Genomic DNA, 14,764 nt, shown 5'->3' on the forward strand with positions numbered 1-14,764 from the left:
TGTCTGATCTGTAGCTGAATCTGGCTTCACGTTGTACTCTGTTGCACCTGTAATGATTGTTCAGATCGGGAGAGCACCGAACAAAACTTCGTAAGGACGTGGTGCGATTCCCACACAAATCTGTTTATTCATGAACTTAACAGTACATATTGGGAAACACTGAGAGGATTCAAAACTTTGGGTTTACTGCCTCACAGCACCGACAGTTTTTTCAACCGCTCACAACACAATGGTTACGTGAAGATTTTATATTCTTGAAATATGTCATGAGTGATCAAAGTTTCCTTGTAGTCTTTCATTCTTGTTTTACATCTGCGGGGGTTACTTCGAACCTTCCGTTTACCGAATCACCCGATTATCTGGAAAATGGGTGTCAGAAACCACTCCACTTTTCTCATGATCTGTCCTATGTTTAGGTTTACTCCAGCCAACTAGGCCTAGTAATCTAAACATGTCCTAATATTGTTTATATATTCTCCTAACTGACCTTTTAGTTGAATTCACATTAGTTGAATGTGACGATGTCCCCCATCATTCTTCTCTACTTCATGTTCATCGATTACAGCTCGGCATTGAACATTGGTATTCCCTCCGAACCTGCTCATGTGAACAAGCTCAGGGACATATTCCTCGACACACGACCACAATTGTCACCAGGTTCACTGTGAGGCAAAATGAATGAACATATTACCAGCGCAATATGCTTGCAACCTCCGCACTATGTGGTTTACATGAGATAAGCGTCGTGAACAAGCACACTTTAATTCGATGAAGATCATTAGCAATTCACCATTGCATCTGTGTGCTCATCCCTATGCAACACAATCCTATACATCCTCATCAACAGTCCACAATTAGTTCGAATTAACAACATGCACCTCCACTAACCTCATCTACTGCATCCAGCCTGCTGCATCTCTCTCTAAATCTACGATTCTAACCATTGAGTGTAGCACTTTAAACGTCTCAGCCTTCATCATTCTTCAGTGTTTAATTAATCTGACCAGTCGAGTAAGCGGATATGTTAACGCAGTCAAATACTGCTCTCTAAACTTCGTCTGTGTTACTGCATAGATGCACGTGTTTGTGCATGAACTGAGCAGCTGCAACATAAATCCTATTTCCGATACAAAGTTAGGAAGGAAAAAATTTAAATATCCCAAATTCCATAATCGTTTCCATATTAAATAGAATGTAAATACCGTCCATAACAAAATGAAATTTCCGGAAATAACTAACAACAATATCACGGATTTCCTTCGATTCTCCATTTCGGGATCACTGGGGCCCTTCGCACTTTTCTGGTCGCGGAGTCTCCTGCGGGCTCTGCTGACCACCAAAATATGTCTGGCCGTTAAAGTATTGAGCAGCAGAATCAATACAAACGGGACACAGGGGGTGAGAATGTAATGAAGAGACTCAATAGTTGCCCAGGTCATTGAAAACGTAACACGGACATCCGTGTAACAAAACCAGGGAGTATTCGCCAATCTGTACCAAGGTGTGTACATAAAATACCAGAAAACATTCTTTGCGCTGCTCAGTACAATCACTGTGCCCAGAACCACAGCCGCTGTTTTCTCGGTGCAATATCTATGCTTCAGCTTTTGGCAACAGATGGCAATAAACCGATCAAAGGTGAAGGAGACGGTGAACCACACAGAACAGTCGGTCATTGTGTAAAGCAGGACGGCGTGGATATTACACAGGGGGATGAACTTCACAAACATTATGTGATGAGCAATCGGAATCTGCCTCAATATCAGGTCAAAGATAATGACCAATAGATCCGCCGCTGCCATGGCCACCAGGTAGCGGGTGACACAGCTGGAGAGACCACACTTTCCTCGACACAATACCACAATTGTCACCAGGTTCACTGTGAGGCAAAAAGAATGAACATATTACCAGCGCAATATGCTTGCAACCTCCGCACTATGTGGTTTACATGAGTTAAGCGTCGTGAACAAGCACACTTTAATTCGATGAAGATCATTAGCAATTCACCTTTGCATCTGTGTGATTCCGAAAGCAAAGAACAACGTTATGAGTCTTAACGAATAAGGCTTAATAATACGACATGTGTAATGCACTGCGCAATATAATGCAGTCACTGCGCTGAGCAGCTCCTTCAGTGACAGACGTGTTCACCCCAAGTGTGTGAAGGAGAGATATCAAACAATCAGCACTGCTCCTAGCAGACCAGTAAATGAAGATCATTATCGTTATTTTATTTTTTAATGAATGCTTATTTATTTTTGCATCCACTTTGCTGCTGTAACCCTGCAAATTTCCCCTTTGTGGGACGAATAAAGGATTACTATTATTATTATTATTATTATTATTATTACTATTATTATTATTATTATTATTATTATTATTATTATTATTATTACTATTATTATTATTATTATTATTATTATTATTATTATTATTATTATTATTATTATTATTATTATTATTATTATTATTATTATTATTATTATTATTATTATTATTATTATTATTATTATTATTATTATTATTATTATTATTATTATTATTATTATTATTATTATTATTATTATTATTATTATTATTATTATTATTATTATTATTATTATTATTATTATCCGTAGCAACAACGCTGTCCGTTTATGCTGTGTGAATGCGCGTAGATCACCCCTGACATGAGGTTCAGTATTAGACAGGAATCCAAAATTACATTGGCGTGAATCAGATTGGCGTTTACCATGCAGTTGGTAAGTATTGATTAAGTTCCATTTTGCAATTCACCCAGATGATGCCTATCTTTGTCTTGTTATCTGAAGGGAATGTGTGATTTCTTGTATCTTTGAGCTTGGAGTGAAGTTGCAAATGAGGAAGGAGTAGTGCATATCAAATGATTGCGCACTTGCCAAGTTACACAGAGATCATATAGAGAGGGAACAAAGCCGGTTCTCCTAGCACTGTGAAGTGAATCCAACAGTGCAGTCGAACTTTCTGTTTAAATTAAGTTTTAGAAATCACTCAATCGAACTAAACGGCAAACATGAAATTATATGTGGAAGCAGATTTTAATCCCACGGTAACCACAGAGAAGGCCAGTTGACGCAAAAAGAGACTGGGATGATTTCGACAGAAACATGATTAGGTTCGAGGTGGTTAATCATTCACATTGGGTCTGCAGTTCTATACGCTCTCCGCAATTCACCCGATCCTGCTGTGAACATGTAAGCCAGGAAATCACCCAGTGGACGGGCACTGAATTAAAACATTGACCGGCACACCTGCTGCCCCACTTACTAATGTGTTTCCTTTAACATTTAGCATTCCCACCGTCCACTATGACTTTGTGTGTTCCATCAATTCAGCTAGAACTGGACAATGGGGCATGAATGAACACAATACAACGTGACTATGCTCGATATTAACCAGTGCAAACACCGGGAACTTACCGATCACTCTGCGTTTAATCTATGGCAAAATACGATGTTCAAAATGACAGTCACAGCAAGAATGGTTCGCGCATTAATAATCCCGCGGCAGAGTGCAATCACTGAACTTGAAATTAAAAGAGGCAGTTTCGAGAGACATATAGCAAGATTCTCAAATATGCACAGCGTAAACGACAGCTCTCCTCACTTACGTGGAACACCGAGAATAGCCAGGATCGGGTAGTATATCTTTTGGATCTCGTATATGACTACAACAATCTGAAATTCTTCCATCTCCTTGTCACTGTTTTCCTCCAATGGCATCTAGGTTAACTCCTTTTTTGATTACGGAATGGCTCATTGGAAAGGTTCCCTTATTTGAAGGAAAGTGATTATCCCTGCGGGACCGTTGGGTGCCATTAGTTTCATGTTGATCACAGTCCCTGAGCAAACCTATTTTTCCACAGAGTTGCATAATATTGTGAAATAAGTACCACGTGGTTATTCAGGTGAAGCTCCACAAGGCAGAACAATTGTTCGGGCACTTCGGAGAAAACAAATCCTCATCGCGATTTCTGCAAACCGCTCATCTCCCAGCCTCAGCCGATTGGACTTTATCTGTCAAAGTTAAATCAAAACCAAAATATCTACATTGTGTTTGGCACCCTGTGTTTTTTTAAACCTTTGCTTTCGCCACCGCTATTTGTACATGCAAAACTTCCAACATTAATGACACGAGGCACATTCAAGAGTGTGTTTCTTGTGATTTTTAGACCAGCGACGTCCACACTCCATCATCAGCGGTTCTTTAAATGCCCAGTCACTGATTTACATTGTCTCAACAATGACAACTCCTACACCGAGATTCAAATACTTAGTCGAACTACATTTTTAAAGTTAAACGTTATCTCCATTGATATTTGAAATAATTTTTAACACTGACTGACTCACGAGATTATTCCTTAAGTCCCAGCCAGTAGTTGCTAACAGACATAGTTATAGAGTGATGCAGCGTGGAAACAGACACTTCGGCCCAACTTACCCACACCGGGCAACATGTCCCAATTACACTAGTCCCACCTGCCCGTGTTTGGTCCACATCCCATTAAAACTGTCCTGTCCTGTCCTTTCCCAATGTTTGTGAAACGTTGCGAAAATCCCTGCCTCAACTACCTCCTCTGGCAGCTTGTCCAACACAACCACACTTTGTGTGACAAGGTACCCCTTAGATTTCTATTAAATGGTTTTACCTTCACTGTAAAATTATGTTCTCTGATCTTTCATTCGCCGACTCTGGGCAAGGGACTTTGTTCATCTGTCCTATCTATTCCTGTCATGATTTTATAGACCTCCATAAAAATACCCCTCATCCTCCAGCGCTCCAAGGAATACAGTCTCATCCAACTCAATCGCCCCCTGTAGCTCACACCCTCTAGTCCTGGCAACCACGTAAATCTTCTCTATACCCTTTCCAGCTAGACAACGTCTTTCCTATTACACGGTGCCCAGATCTCAACAAGTACTCTAAATGCTGCCTCACTCACGACTTGGACAACTGCAACATCATCTCTCAACTTCTATACTCAATTGTCTGATCGATGAAGGGTATTGTGCCAAAAGCCACTTCGACTACCCGATCTACCCGCGATGGCACCTTCGAGAACCATGCACCTTCGAGAACCATACACCCATCCGCTTCACAACATTCCCCAGAGCCCTACCATTCACTGTGTAAGCCCTGGCCATGTTAGACTTCCGAAAAGGCAACACTTCACATTTCTATGTATTAAATTCCATTAACCTTTCCTCAGCCCACCTGACCAATCAATTAAGACTTATCGGACTTTGCTAGCTTTACTTTGCATTAAACGTTATTCCCTTATCATGTACAGTGTGTATACACTGTAATTTGATCGATTGTAATCATGCATTGTCTTTCTGCTGACTGGTTAGCACGCAACAAAAGCTTTTTAACTATACGGCCGTACACGTGACAATAAACTAAACGGAACTGAACTGAAGATCTTGTTGCAATCTTTCCACAACCATTCTCTTTTGTACCATCAGCAAACTTGCTAACTTGATGTTCGCATCCAAATCATTGATATAGATGACAAACAGTAATGGCCCAGCACCGACCCTGAGGCACACCACTAGTCACAGGCCTCCAGTCCGAGAAGCAAGCTTCCGCCATGACCTTATGCTTCCTTCCATGAAGCCAATTTTCTATCCACATTTAATTTCGCCTTGAATCGGTGACGCCATAGATTGTCTGAAGGGATGAGTTGTCATTCCAAATCGTCATCAGGGAAATACCAATGGAATGTGTTTGGTTTCAAATCGAAACAGTCATAATTCATTGGAAAGGTCTGCCCCGTGCATGGAAACATAACTTATTACACTCATAATTTAATACCGCCTAATATTCTCCTCCATTAGTGAACCATCCAGTTGATGACAATGAAAACACCGGAGACACCAGTTTCCAATGCCGGAGACACCAGTTTGTGTTCTCATGTGTTTGGCTTGAATAGACAATAGACAATAGACAATAGACAATAGGTGCAGGAGGAGGCCATTCAGCCCTTCGAGCCAGCACCGCCATTCAATGCGATCATGGCTGATCACTCTCAATCAGTACCCCGTTCCTGCCTTCTCCCCATACCCCCTCACTCCGCTATCCTTAAGAGCTCTATCCAGCTCTCTCTTGAAAGCATCCAACGAACTGGCCTCCACTGCCTTCTGAGGCAGAGAATTCCACACCTTCACCACCCTCTGACTGAAAAGGTTCTTCCTCATCTCTCTTCTAAATGGCCTACCCCTTATTCTTAAACTGTGGCCCCTTGTTCTGGACTCCCCCAACATTGGGAACATGTTATCTGCCTCTAATGTGTCCAATCCCCTAATTATCTTATATGTTTCAATAAGATCCCCCTTCATCCTTCTAAATTCCAGTGTATACAAGCCCAATCGCTCCAGCCTTTCAACATCCGACAGTCCCGCCATTCCGGGAATTAACCTAGTGAACCTACGCTGCACGCCCTCCATAGCAAGAATATCCTTCCTCAAATTTGGAGACCAAAACTGCACACAGTACTCCAGGTGCGGTCTCACCAGGGCCCGGTACAACTGTAGAAGGACCTCTTTGCTCCTATACTCAACTCCTCTTGTTATGAAGGCCAACATTCCATTGGCTTTCTTCACTGCCTGCTGAACCTGCATGCTTCCTTTCATTGACTGATGCACTAGGACACCCAGATCTCGTTGAACTCCCCCTCCTCCTAACTTGACACCATTCAGATAATAATCTGCCTTTCTATTCTTACTTCCAAAGTGCCGGAAATCAGATCCGTGCAGTCGACCTATTTAATCCGTTTGACACTAATTTACTTTTATTCTCCTGCATTCCCACCAACTGGCTTGGATTCTGGGGTATTACTGCCAATGACAAGCAAAGTCTTAGCACTGATTTTGAAAACATTTATTCCATGGCTTATTTTCAACCGCGCGCTTCACTCAAATCTAAACCATAGAGTCACATAATGTGTTCACAGCCCCGACCCCTATATATCCCGCCATTGAACAAGAACCTACAGACAACATTCGTTTCAATGTGCCCCGCGTTCCCATTAGCTTCTCCAGGTGGTACACCTATCGACACATTTTATACAGTCAAATCAGCCGAACAACACCCAAGTCTTTCAAATGTCAGAGGAACTCTGGGGAGACTGGTGGAATCCAAGAGGTCTCAGGGAGAGGGTTCAACCCACACTATCATCACTACGTGTCCGGAGTGAAACAGGGGCTCCGCAGTTACTTGCCAGCAGCGCTAAAAGTTCCACCAATGTGAAGTATCTTTTCCAGTTACTTGGCGGTTTCAGTGAGTTTATTTTTTTGCAGGTGAATAGTTGGGCTTTGTGTGATTGACACGTATCCTGAAGTGTTCCATATAAACGAGAGTTAAACAAGGTAATTGATCAAATTCCCTGTAGTTTCCCGTTCGCTTTTGAAGATCTCAGCAAAAGGTTGTTGAGGACAGAGCTGAGGACGACGTATATATGGATTTGAGCAAGGAGTTTGAGAAGGTTCGTGTGGCAGGCTGCTCCGAAAGGCTGCATGGCTTTGGAACAAAAGACATCAAGCCGAATGGATAGAAAATACGTTTCGTGGAAGGAAGCAGAAGGTGACGGTGGAACGTTGTTTTTCGGACTGGAGGCCGGTGAGTAGCGGGTGCTCCAGGGTTCGGTGCTGGGCCCATTGCTGTTTGTTATCGATATCAATGATTTGGATGAGAACAGACAAGGCATAATTAATAAATTTGCAGATGACACTAAAGTGGGTGGTATTATAGATGGCGAAGATGGTTGTCAAAATTGCAACAAGATCTTGACATGTTGGGCAGGTGGGCAGATGAATGGTTAATGGGGATTTAATTCGCACGTTTCACAGGATATAGCTGAACATGATTGGAGCGCGCCAAACCGGATGAAACGTCTCTCCTGGTTTCAGTTGCCCTGTTATCATTTTTTTGCAACTCTTTCCCAGCAAGCAACGGCCGGAACACCGCCTCTCGCCCCTTCCCCGCTATTAAAATCTGCACCTCACTCTAATTTTGTTGCATAACCTGAAAGCCACAGAGCCAACGAATCTAAACGCCACAGAGCTGTCGTGATTAATGTCTCTGATCAACAAACATTGTAGGTTGACGTTCTTGTCCATATATTCTTCTGAACGAGTTTGATTCGGGATCACAGAGACACGCAGTAGAAGGGCAGGATATTCTGTCCATGGTGTCTTCGCCATTCATTATGTCTCTATCGGCTTTGCTCAGTTGTCCCATCACTCGGATGGTAGCCGTTCTTGTCCTTACATTTCACAGGTTCATCTCAATGTTTTTTTGAAGCGCTGACAGAGGCTGCATCCATCACCAACGCACGCAACGCGTTTTAGATCTGATGCTAATACCAGGTGGCATAACCCTTGCTCATCCCCCTCTTACCCTAAAGCGCCTGAGCTCCGATTATAACAATCTATGTCTCACGTCTCTAATCTCGCTAATGCGCTCATCACTTCGTGAACTTCGTACAGAACCCCACTCCTGGTTCATCTCTGGTTCTAAACGCACATGCCCCGCCTGTACTCGCAGACAGCAGTCACCATTTCAGGTAGCATCGTAGTCCACCTACACCCTCTGACGGTTGCGCAGTCCGCGATTCCACCCAATCTTTCAAATGTGACTTTGTTTTACAAAGTTGTAACGTGACATCCTGCTGTGCGGCCTGGGTCGCGGAGATTCATCTGCTAAAAGAAGACCTTGGAATCCCTCCATTCGAGTTCTCTTTTCAACCGCAGGGGTGGGAGGGTCGCTTTCACCATTTCGCTGAGAACGTGCCCTCTGTGCACCAAGGAATACCAAATGTCCGTTCAAGTAATATCACCTACTCCCTATCTTACCCCTTGCCCACACTGGTGCGCAAATATTTCCCCCTCTGCCTTGTCACCCTGCTCCTCCCCCTTCCCCTTTCCCATCCCCTCCCTTCGCCGAATTTCCCCACTTCCCTTTCATATCACCACTACTCCGTCCCCTAACGTCCACTTCCACCATATCCCTCGCTGCGGATTACATTCCGTTTCAAAACTTTTCTACTTATTTGACAGCCTTTGTTTTCTTTTCACCTCTTGCCCTTGCCGGCGTCTCTACTCACCGATCCCACATATACATCTGCCTGCCATTGCCGGCCATTGGCCCACCTCTTTTCTCTGTTCCAGGTTTCTCAGAATGTAGAAGGGCCCGTTTTCCCGTCCCCTCCAGAGGAGGAGCCTAAGCCGCTGGTTTGTCCAGCCTTTTATTTTGCTTCGCTGGCTGCTTTGGCTTTGCTTCCCTGTCCCAAATATGTGGAGGATGGAATGGAATTGGCCACTGCAAATCGTAAAGAGCGGAACAGGCTCACCATTTTTTGCAGGATGATAGGTTTGAACAGCTGGCGCCGACGAGATGGCCTGCAGATTTGTAAATGTACTTGAATTTATGGCTTCCTGATCTAACATTCTATGTGCAGTTTAATACACTCCATGATTTATGAGTCTCCTTATTAAACTATGTTGTTGCCATTCTGTATCCTTGTACATGTGGTGGACACTTCATACACAGTTGAGAGGATCCTAACTTTCCGTCATTAATGTCCTAGCCCTACAAGGCCTCCAAAAACTTAACACCTGTGGCAAGGAGTGGTTTCATCCTCGTTTGTGGGCCTCCTGTCAATGAGACAGAAAGCCTGATTTGCGGATCCATAGAAGGTTCTGGAGATAACGGGCTCGTTGTTACACTGAGCGCTCAAAGCGCCATATCTCTTCCAAGTAAATTGTTATGGGTGACGGGCGGGCCATCGGAGCAATTGCTGTGCTTTTGATTCACAAAATACTATTCAAACCGAATTACAAGTTCACTGTTTAACCGTGGGAGAACTTGGCGTTTTGATTCACTTGGGGATATTGTGCAGAGAGCTATTAATATCGACCCGAGAAATCCGCGTGCAAAACTTGAAATAAGCTCAGTGCCAATGTTTTATGATTAAGAAGTGTTCCAATGGATAAAATGGTGACATGAAACAAATATGTTTGTTTGAATTAAATACACATTACCTTTGAATTAATTTTACATTACCTTTGAAAAAGAAGTGGACGGTCGCACCTCGATTTGTTTCCCGCTGTCAGAACAGTCCCGTCAGTCGGATTCTTCGGCTTGGACATCTTAAATACTGTAAAGCTGAGGAACTTCACAGAGACACAGACCAAGCTGGAATCACCCAGCAGGACAGATAATCCGTGGACGAACGAGAAACTATTGCAGACTCAGGTCAGTGATCCTTCATAGAACGAGGAAAGAAGACATGGAGCCAGACTTCAGCAGCAGAGTGGTGGAGACAAATGGGCCGTACAATAGGGACGTCGCCGGCTGGGTGAGACCAAAAGACTCATTGTGGCAGTTTAGAAGATTATAATACATTGAATATATAGAACATATGTCATCTAAAAGCCTTTTACATGCCAGTGTAGTAACTGCCAGCACTGGCAGCGTGTTCCACGTGCAAACGTCCCTCCGTGCAAAAAGTACCTGCCCCGCACACATTCCTTGGAACATTGTCCATCTCACATTAAATCTCTGCTCTCCAGCTATGCTCTGGTATAAATATAAAATTATGAGAAATATGGATATGTAAGAAAGTTAGAGGCCACTTCCCAGGGAGGAAATATGAATATGGATATGAAGAGGAAGATGGCTCTGACTGTCTGATCTATTTCTCGTAATTCAAAGTACTTCTACCTGATTTCCCCGCCAACCTACGTTCCAGAGAAACTATTGCAACTTAGTTCAATTTCTCCGTATAGCTAATAATCGTTAAGCCAGGCAACATTCTGGTAAGTATCTTTTTCGACCTCTCCAAAGCTTCCACATTATTCCCATAATGGGGCGACAGAATCCTCGAAATGCGGAGTCATCAAAGCTGTAACATTACTTGCCGACTCATGCTCATTACACCGACCGATGAAAGCAAGCCACCCGCCTGTGTTAAATAAAATGCTGGAGGAACTCCGGTTATCAAGCGGCATCTGCGGAGAGAGAAGTGAGACTAACCTCAGGTCGGGACCCCGATGCTGACTGACTGGGGTTGGGTCTTTGAAGCTGAAAGAGAGATTGGGGAGAGAAAAACTTGGCGGTTCATCAGTGAATAAAGATGGGGATGAGTGATTTGCAGAAAGGTAGAATAAGTTACAAAAGCAATTGATGTAAACGGGGTAAAGACGATTTGCATAAGGAAAGAACCGGACGAGTGAAACATGGACAGAGGTAGGGATGTAGGTAGATGAGAAGAGGGGAAGGGAAAGAGTTGCCTTGCTGGCTGCACAACCCGCCGACCAATCTCCGGCGTATCACCCGGCAGCTGCCAACGGCCTTTGAGTTCAGGCTGGCACTTTTGCCCTGGTGTTCATCGTTATCGCCTAACCGCGTGAATGTGTGACTGTTGGTGTTGGGTTCTGTAATCTACCCACCCCTCTTTTCCCTGTTTCACACCCAACCCCCCCCCCCCCCCACACCAATCATGGGACATCCGTGCAAGGGATGGGGGTTTGTTGGGTGAATATAGCATTCGGGGAATTGCAGAGACCAGTGTCTGTGTTGGGGCTGGGGGGGGGGGGGTTAGGGTAGGAATGCATCAATTCAGCTGAGCTGCCTTGACGACTACAATGGGAGAGGGTCGCTCGAGGCCGCATTTGGGGGAATCAGGACCCCCCGCCCCCCCCCCCCCCCTCCGTGCAGCTGGATTGCGTTGGCTCAACCAGATGACACTGGGAGAGGCGGTCGTGCATTGCGATGTGGCAAATTGCATCAATATAAGTGGGCTGTTTTGGGAAATAAATGCCCTGCATTGAAGTGGATCAATTACATTGGTGCTGCATCAGACTGACCAAGGTGGCACTTAGCACCGAGCTGCATTGGTGTGGGCTTTCTGCACTAAAGACATTGAGACAGCACGATTGAAATAGCTGCAACCTCGCTGGATTGGAATGCTGACATTATGTTAGCGGGGTGCGACTGAGCTGCGTTGATGTGCTTGCTCTGTTATGGAAGCTGGGCTGCATTGAGTGTACTGACATTGAAGAGATGTACCACTGGAGATGTACCACTCGGCCGGACCGTTGGCAATCGCCCAGGAGTCAGTGTGCAGTCGGACTGGAGTATTGTTGTTGGACAAGGGAAGGGTGGCCGCCACAAGCTCGGCCATTTGACTCGAGCCTCCAGAGCCATCACATAGACTCACGTATCATCGAATGCACTCTCAATCCCCGTGCACACAGCTACACACGCGGCCGGATCATATCCTGTTGTTCACCTGTCACCGTTCGAGACTGGGGTTCTCTTTTCCTGGAAGGGCGCCCGACACGGTCATTTATGGCGTTTCTCGTCCATTCAGACCGTGCCATACCCCCTCCAGCACCTGGACCGCCATGTTTGTGGATTGTGGATTTTAGCTCTGCATTCAACACCATTGGGCCAGTGCTACTACATTCCAAACTCTCCCAGTTGGCTGTGCCTGAACCCCTCTGTCAGTGGATCACCAACTTCCGGACAGACAGGAAGCAGCTAGTGAGGCTGGGTAGGCACACCTCGGATCCACTGATCCTCACAGCATAAGAACATCTCACGGCTGCGTACTTGCCTTTACTCTCTACACCAACGACTGCACCTCCACAGACTCCTCTGTCAAGCTTTTGAGGAGTGCAGAAAACACAACCCCTGATTGAACAGAGCTAGCATAGGGACGAATCTGCCTCCAGACGGTAAGTTCCTTGGTGCCATCATCTCCAAGCCCCTTAAATGGGAGGCCACCATCGACTCCACAGTCAAAAAGGCCCAACAGAGGATGTACTTCCTGCGGCTGCTGAGAAAACACAATCTGCCACAGGCAATGATGGTTCAGTTTTATGCTGCCATCATGGAGTCTGTCCTCACCTTCTCCATCATGGTCTGGATTGGCTCAGCCTCCAAGCATGGCATTCGGAGGTAGCAGCGCATCGTTCGATCAGCTGCGAAGGTTGTTGGCTGCAACCTGTTCCCCACTTACGAACTGTACACTGCAAGGGCCAGGAAGGGAGCGGCGAAGATCATGTCTGATACGTCTCACCCTGGCCACAACCTCTTTGAAGCACTTCTCTTCTGGGAGGCGACTCTGGACTGTCAAAGCCGCCACAGCCAGACATAAAAACAGCGTTTTTTCCCCACGAGCAGTAGCTCTCAACAGCCAAAAGTCTGTCGCTCCCTTTTTGCTCTGGTATTTTATTTTATTCTTCACATGTTTAAATTATAATGTTTTATTGTTTTTTATTGTCCACTGTCTGTCGTGTTTGTCCTTGCGAGCAAAGCAATTTGTGCGAATTTATCCAATTCAATTCAATTCAAATCACTTCTATGCAAGCTCATCCTCCAATCTACTGACAAGAATTTCGCCAAGTACTCCAGGTGCGGTCTCACCTGTCTTTGCAAAGTTACAAAAGAACGTCGTCAGATTTATGTTCCATGCACCGACCTACGGTATTAACCGTGTTATTAGGGGAAAATACCCGTGTCCCCTCTTTCGGCCAGCATGAGACTTCAACTGCAAGATCTTTATTCAACAGATATTCCGTGATGCTCCGGGGACACAGGTGACTGCAGCTGTTGGAATCTGGAGCAAAGCATAAAGCACCCTGAGAAACACAGTGGGTCAAGCAGCATCTGTGTCATAGAATAGAATATCATTTCTTTATAGTCATTGTGATACAGACAACGAAATTCAATGTGTAAGTCCGCATTGCCTCAGCGGAGCTCAAATGTACAAGATAGAAAATAACAATAAAATAACAGTAAAAGTGTGAGAAAATCCAAGGGAGAAACGAATTTGGGCTAAATGTAGACCTGGTGGTTAGAAGTTTTTCAGATGTCCGCAAATCTGGGGATCGCGAACAATAAGGGAGCCTGTAAAAAACACACACAGTTTTTCCATCGTTGATAGATATGAACGAAGATGAGGTAAGTGGAGGGCTGTCCGGGAAAGTACAAGATGGGAGGAGAAATATTAAGGGAAGATATAACATTAATGAAAGCCCATAAAACCTTGATCTGCAGAACAATATTGGGGTCTAGTCCATCACCCCAGGTAAGTGGCAAAATCAGTAAGTAGAGGTGTAAAGAGGCGTATGGTATAGACAATAGACAATAGGTGCAGGAGTAGGCCACTCGGCCCCTCGAGCCAGCACCGCCATTCAATGTGATAATGGCTGATCATTCTCAATCAGTACCCCGTTCCTGCCTTCTCCCCATACTCCCTGACTACGCTATCCTTAAGAACTCTATCTAGCTCTCTCTTGAATGCATTCAGAGAATTGGCCTCCACTGCCTTCTGAGGCAGAGAATTCCACAGATTCACAACTCTCCGCCTGAATTTTATTTCCTCATCTCGGTTCTCAATGGCCTACCCCTTATTCTTAAACGGTGGCCCCTTGTTCTGGACTCCCCCAACATTGGGAAGATGTTTCCTGCCTCTAACGTGTCCAACCCCTTAGTAATCTTATACGTTTCGATAAGATCCCCTCTCATCCTTCTAAATTCCAGTGTATACAAGCCGAGTCGCTCCAGTCTTTCAACATATTGTATTCGGTGGCCCCGATGAGACTTCCCACCGTTCGGCGAGACCAAGGGTCGACTTGGCGACGATTACGTCGGATACTTCCACTCTGTCAGCAAAGTCATACTCGAGCTCCCGTTTATGAACTATTTTAACTCCGCTTCTCGTTCCCGTAGCAATGTT

At 44.8% G+C, this 14,764-nt stretch overlaps 1 protein-coding gene across 1 annotated transcript; it reads right to left on the reverse strand.

The window, feature by feature from the left end:
• Positions 1-983: 983 nt before the first annotated feature.
• Positions 984-12,993, reverse strand: LOC144602573 (putative G-protein coupled receptor 139). Its single transcript, XM_078415702.1, has 3 exons — positions 12,931-12,993; positions 3,962-4,034; positions 984-1,879 (listed from the first exon to the last, which is right to left on the reverse strand). The coding sequence occupies exons 1-3, from the start codon at positions 12,991-12,993 to the stop codon at positions 984-986; spliced, it is 1,032 nt and encodes a 343-aa protein (XP_078271828.1).
• Between the last annotated feature and the right edge of the window lie 1,771 nt (positions 12,994-14,764).

The sequence above is a fragment of the Rhinoraja longicauda genome, chromosome 19, assembly GCF_053455715.1.
Source record: "Rhinoraja longicauda isolate Sanriku21f chromosome 19, sRhiLon1.1, whole genome shotgun sequence".
NCBI classification, from domain to species: domain Eukaryota; kingdom Metazoa; phylum Chordata; class Chondrichthyes; order Rajiformes; family Arhynchobatidae; genus Rhinoraja; species Rhinoraja longicauda.

Bases quoted from the DNA above. Each gene is read 5' to 3' on its own strand.
- LOC144602573 (XM_078415702.1), bottom strand. From the start codon at position 12,993: ATGCGCTGCTACCTCCGAATGCCATGCTTGGAGGCTGAGCCAATCCAG. The intron at 4,035-12,930 runs GTGAGGACAGAC...TAACTTTGACAG, and splicing joins TCCAGACCATGATGGAGAAG to ATAAAGTCCAATCGGCTGAG. The intron at 1,880-3,961 runs GTGCCCGAACAA...TTTGCCTCACAG, and splicing joins GAGGATTTGTTTTCTCCGAA to TGAACCTGGTGACAATTGTG.